The following is a 6,000-nucleotide window of genomic DNA, read 5'->3' as shown; positions in this document are numbered from 1 at the left end:
GTGTTGCGAGGGATGCAGGTGGAGTGAAAGATGTAAGAAATATTTATGCATTAATAAAAAAAAATAACGAAACCAACAATATACTTGATAATACTGCGTTAGGTAAAGCTAATATCGCCATAATATCAAGTCACGCATGTCATGACCACACTGTGAAATAGAAACTATTTACTTTTATAATATTGTACCCATCGGCAAAATTTTGCACAAGCCGCCACAGAGTATGATCATGATCGGCTTCGACAGTAATGTCGGCCATGGGCAATCCCGTCATTTGAGCTCCGGCTTTACCGAATGGATTAACTTCGTGGACAGAATTTTAATATAACTGATGCGATTTAAAGACTTACTGACGTGAGCGTGGATCTCATTTCTCTTATCCACGCGGATCTCTGCTTGTAAGAATCTGGACGGTACCGCACATAATAACTGCTGGGTCAGAAATGTTTCGAAAACCGATGACGTGGCGCTGTTCGTGATGTCCCTCTATGGGATTTAGCTCACGTATTGTGATACCGATAGGTGTTTACGCAGATGAGTATTGCCAATAATGAAATTCAACAGTGGATTGATCTGAGACTGTTTTCTCTTGTTGGGCCCGAATTGTCAGTTTTAGACAGTTGCCAAATGAATGCAGGTGTGAATGAGTGTGTGTGTGTGTGTGTGTGTGTGTGTGTAAACATCTGCGGCTAAACGAGAACCATATTCCTAATATCTCAGCTGCAACTGTTTACCAAACTGTGGGAGGATGGTAACGAATTCTACCTTCAGTTAACCAAATTGAATATCTGTGCGTCTTTGACTGAAACATTATTGTGAAACTGAATCAAGGTATCTTCAGCAAGCGACATGAAATTCGTAATTACTATTGGAGGGATAAAGAAGATACATGCGGGTTAATATGTTGATTAACGAAAATACAAGATATTTTCCTGATGATGGCTCTGAAAATAAGGAATACATATATTTAAATAAGTCGAATTTGTATCAGTATATTGTGAAGTACCCCAATTTTGATTGTCCACTGTTCTTTGTTGATGATTCATACCCAGTCACAGGAAACGGGAAGGCAATTCTGTCATGTAACAAGAGCAGCGTAGGAGTTGGAAGTGTTGTTATAGTATCCTTTTGTATTGTTACATCCCTGTTCATAATTAAAATTGTGATCTTAACTCAACAGTGCTGGAATAGCTGCTGATTGAAGTAGCTTTGATAAAAAAAGACAAGTACGCATTAAGAGTTCACTCCACAGTGCCCATATGATACAGATCTGCTCTATATTAGCAATGCAGACAAAAGGTGACAGTAAATATTGTTCATATGTTTTATCTGTACTGTACTGAAAGAATTGTTGACTAAGTTAGATTTAAACTTAATATTATCGAGTAACAGATGTTACTTATCATCTAGTTACTCAGTTCTGAATAGGCCACTGAACATTTTAATGTTAATCCACCAAGTGTAAATCGATACAATATAACGGACAGTTCATGATGGATACCGCTCCATATGTAGGCCTACTAAGAACATACATGCGTTAATATAAAAAGAAGATCAAAATTATAGGTATTTTACCCCATGGCTACAGCTCATTCTGCGAATATAACAAGATACAGATAAATTAAGTGCAGTCGTGTATTGTGTTATCTGTAGACAACCACTGAAGCTAACGGCAACTGTTCAGCATTATTTTTCGTGTTTAAGTGACTTGTTTATTTGTACGGAATTGAAAGATTAATAGTAGCCGAGTGATTTGTTTACGTTACCGGTACGATCTATTTCTTTTTTTGCTGTTACCAAGTAATAGCTGTTTCTTATTTAAGTTCCACCGATAGAAATGGAAGACGAATGGAAAATTGACGACTTTTTAACGGTGTACAGACATGACTTCACGCCCAAGACTGGGAAAAGGTGAGTTACAATTTTTCGGTGGTAAATGTCGTTTATATAAGTAGCAAATGCCTGTCAAAACAATATGTATGAAGAGTAATGCTGAAAGAGATACAAAATTCAAACGAGTTATAGGAACACCATACAAATTAAACACACAAATGAACAGGTACACGATGCAAATGTCTTATGAAATGATTGGAAGATGATGTTTTCGCTGAGAACCGGTTATTTCCATTCACAGTCATTTGCAGACTAGGTTATCAGAACTTTCACCAGGGCTGTTTTAAGGCCCAAGCGGCAGAATCCCCACTTGGGAAGCCAAGCTGACTGAGGCGCGCTGAGACGCCACAACTGTACGATTTCTGTGCACGACATATCACAGTCAATAGCATTACCTTATGGGACAATGCTATTGGGCGTCAAAGTGCAAGATTTGTACACAGTGCGTGTTACAATTAACAGCGAAAAGTGGAAAAATGATCTCGAAAGGGGCACTGTATATCATCAGCATATGCGATGAAGGAGACTGAAGAGAATAATGAACTGAGACGCGTCGTCTCATCTGTAAGATCTTCTGATATTTTCATTTAGATGAACTTTAATTAATATGTTGCTTTGCGTGTTGTTAAGCAATGATTATTTTTCAGAAGTGTTAGGATCATTAATTTCCATCCAAATTATAAGATTCGCATTATTTTCGCGCCCGTTCGTACTAGTTTAATTGCAGTTACGGAGTAGACGGTTTTTGCTTGATGTGTAGATGACAGCGCTATGAGACGACCAGTCGTGATTCAGAAGCGGGTAGTCAATGAGAATGTCGTTTATCATTTATTTTGTTTCGTAAATAGAATTTGCTGATATTTTTTGAATTTGTATTATGTACAATTAGCGATGTGGTATTAGGTTTCGTACTAGCAATTTTTTTTGGGATGGATACATATTTGTGGTTTAATCTGATGTGATACTCTACGGGAGGTAATGATAATCGGTTATCACCTTTTTGCGGAAGATCGTAGTTTATTAAAGTTTTCTTTCGTTTCTTTCGAGATGTAAGATTTGAACATTACGTACGCTCATTTGGTTGCTATGGATTTTAAGGTTGTTTAGTTATTTATGTATTTGTTCATGTGTTTTTATTTGTGGGGATATTTTTGGAATTGTCGTGACTGATTGTACTAATCCATTTAATCTGCCCGCTGAAGTCGCACAACGGCTTTTTAAAGAGGAACACTTTCGTTTGTTATGAGTAGATACTCTACAGATGACATTTTGAAGAAGACATTTCTGTGGATCAGCAAATGTTCAAATACTTTTATCTCATCGGAATTACATTTGGTGAGGAACTGCCGTCGGCTGTGGGAGCTTATGCAGAGAAGTTTTTGTTTTGGATTGCGTTCGCAGTTTATATCTTCACGATGGCATATGAAAAGTAATAGAGACAGTTGAATCGAAAACTGGGAAGTGATAATTTCATAGGGGCAACGGGCAGATGACAGGTGGGTTTTTGATGGAGTGAAAAGAGCTGGTCTTTGAAGTGTAACCCAGAACGACAATGCGTATCCTTCTGGCAAAGTACTGTTATTTCAGACTGCTTCTCTTCGTACGTCTACCTCAGCGAAGGTTTTGTTCAGATCCCTGTTAATCGTAGTCTACATTTCAAACAAGCAGAAACCTGTGCCCTTACCAAAGGCACTTGGTCTGCCATAAAACGGTCATTTCGGAGGCCTAATAAATGAAAAGACACTTTCGGTTCATACTAGTTTGAATATATGTGGAGAAGTCGGTGGAGTTGCGAGAAATATTTGTTTTTGAGTTTCTTCAAAGAGTCAAAAGGATGTGTAAACCACTGTGAATTTATGTGATTTTTTTATTTTTTTATTTTACATATAGTTCACTTAGGAGACAGGCGCGTTCTTCAGTTCCTTTCAAAGAGTAGCAAAGAATTACCAGTATTTAATAAATTTCTGTTCCTTATTCCATTTTCCTTTTCCTCATTTTTTTACTGAATTTAATGAAGTGTTATTGTTTTACATTTTGTAGGATGTTATTAAGCACGGAAATAATAGTATTTTTACGAATATGTCACGATTTGCGAGTATGTGGCTAGGAGCCTAACAGGACAGCTTCAATTGCGGCGACTTAAACGAGCAGCAGTTCCTATTTAAGTCTTAAGTGCGATTAATAGTGTCTCATATTACTATATCGCGGAAAGCAGATGCACAACTCAATTTTTTCAAAGAGAAACAAATGAAGTAGCACAATGACACTGTCTATCTCCATCTGACTGATGATTGGTCGTCTCCATTTCCCGTGATTCTTTAGGCAAAAACCGGCGAGACCGTAACTGCTCTTTTACCGTTTGTATTTTCCATAAGTGATGCACGTTTATGTATCACATTCTGATGCCATATCCACAAACGTAGCAAACGCTTTTCTTTATTCTTGAAAGCACTTTTCATATGATAGGTTAGTATCGCTAACTAACCGCAGCATCTTCTGTTGAATCTGTTCGACTAGAAGGTACTGGAGATGCGTTTCACCTCTAGACGTTTATAGCAAGATACTCAATAGGACGATAGATTACTTGTATGCATCATTATAGTCGGTTTTCACATACTTTACTGTGGCAGCAAATTAAATATTTCTGAGGAGATGCAGGAGTACACCTTTTCTTAAGAGGTTTAAAAAAATTTAACAAAGGCTTTCCAGGTTTTCTGACCAAAATGTCTCAGAATTTTAGGGTAAGCACTAATTTCCTTGATGTTGTTTCTTTGAAGGCGGTGGTATCAACTACAGGGGTACCAAGGAAATCCATTCTTTTTATTCTCAGTGGACTATAATAGCCAGCTACCACACTGACACAAGAGGTCTAAAACAGGAAAAGTGTGAAACTGAATTACCCTCTGATATTTATTTTGTGTATCTAAGAGGTAATGAGGAAAGTAAAGGAATGTTATTGTCATAGTGGTGATTCGGTGCACTGACGGAGGGGTAGCATTAATAGTCGACAGTGAACAGGCCTAGGGGTGTGGCTCAAACCAATGACGCATGATCAGAGGGTACGCGAAAACTGACTGAAAATGATCTGTGTGCGAGGTTCGGGTCTGCGCCGTAGATTTTTCGTGAAAATATTGGGATTAAATCATAACAAACGTTTTATGAACTAATATATAATTTAACTATCACTTTCTCTTGGTTGTGAATAAATACATCAAGATATCGGGATAAACTCATAACAGGTGTTTCGTATTGATATGTAATTCAACTATCAATTCCTCTTGGTTGTGGAATAGATAAATCAGGTTTGATTGTCGCTGGCTGTTGTGTACCCGATGGGCCACCTATGTGATCGCTTTGCGCCGTTTTTTCATTCCTTTTCGACGCTACCTTAGCAGTTGCATTCGCTCGACACTAGAATTTTTAGACGTTTCTAATGCCTTCCGACGCGAGCTATCCTCCTACTTTCGTTTTCTATAATTCCGAGCGTATGTATGTATGAGTCATACGAGACGTCTTTCATTAGTAGTGCTCCGCAAGCTTTTCACAATGACATCTCAATCAGTGTCCTAGTTAAACGCGTTTCCACGCTCTGCCAATTTATAGCTTAACATCAGGTATGTACAGGCGGCGGCCAGTGGGCCGAATGCGGCCAGCCATTGATCTGATGGTGGCTCGCCCCTCACGTCCGTTCTTACAATTTTTTCGCTTTTTACTCATCTTTCATTTCCTCCCGAAATGGAGAGATCGGACCTTGTAGAACTTACAAGGGGAGGCCACGACGCACGCATCACAGATTTATTTCAAACTTCGTACACTTTCAATAATCCATTATGGATGCATAATGAGCAAATAGTAAGGTGTACTACTTTGGATATTTCGAGAAAACCGCAAGAGAAGTTTTCCGCATCTGTGACGTACCGACTCTTTGCGACACTTCAGAGCGAGATTGCGGCGGTCACGTGGTTAGCATTCAAGCTCCCTAATTCGTGGTTCGAGTCCCACTGTTTTTTACATTTTTTTAATTCAACTTTAGTTGTGTTATTTAGTACACATTACATTTCAAAGGTAATATGATGAAAAGACGCCTTTTTTGCATGAACTTTTATA

General features: G+C 38.3%; 1 protein-coding gene across 1 annotated transcript in view; it reads left to right on the top strand.

Moving 5' to 3' along the window:
* Positions 1-1,674: 1,674 nt before the first annotated feature.
* The window catches only part of LOC126356188 (uncharacterized), a 102,888-nt gene continuing 98,562 nt past the window's right edge, over positions 1,675-6,000 (top strand). The window contains exon 1 of the mRNA XM_050006969.1: positions 1,675-1,911. Coding sequence (XP_049862926.1) covers positions 1,838-1,911 — 74 coding nt within the window. The 5' untranslated portion in view covers positions 1,675-1,837. The remainder of the gene's footprint in view (positions 1,912-6,000) is intronic.

This window comes from Schistocerca gregaria, chromosome 3 (genome assembly GCF_023897955.1).
Source record: "Schistocerca gregaria isolate iqSchGreg1 chromosome 3, iqSchGreg1.2, whole genome shotgun sequence".
Lineage (NCBI taxonomy): Eukaryota > Metazoa > Arthropoda > Insecta > Orthoptera > Acrididae > Schistocerca > Schistocerca gregaria.
The sequence above is the reverse complement of the archived record's forward strand: the minus strand, read 5'-3'. Positions and strand labels throughout refer to the sequence as shown.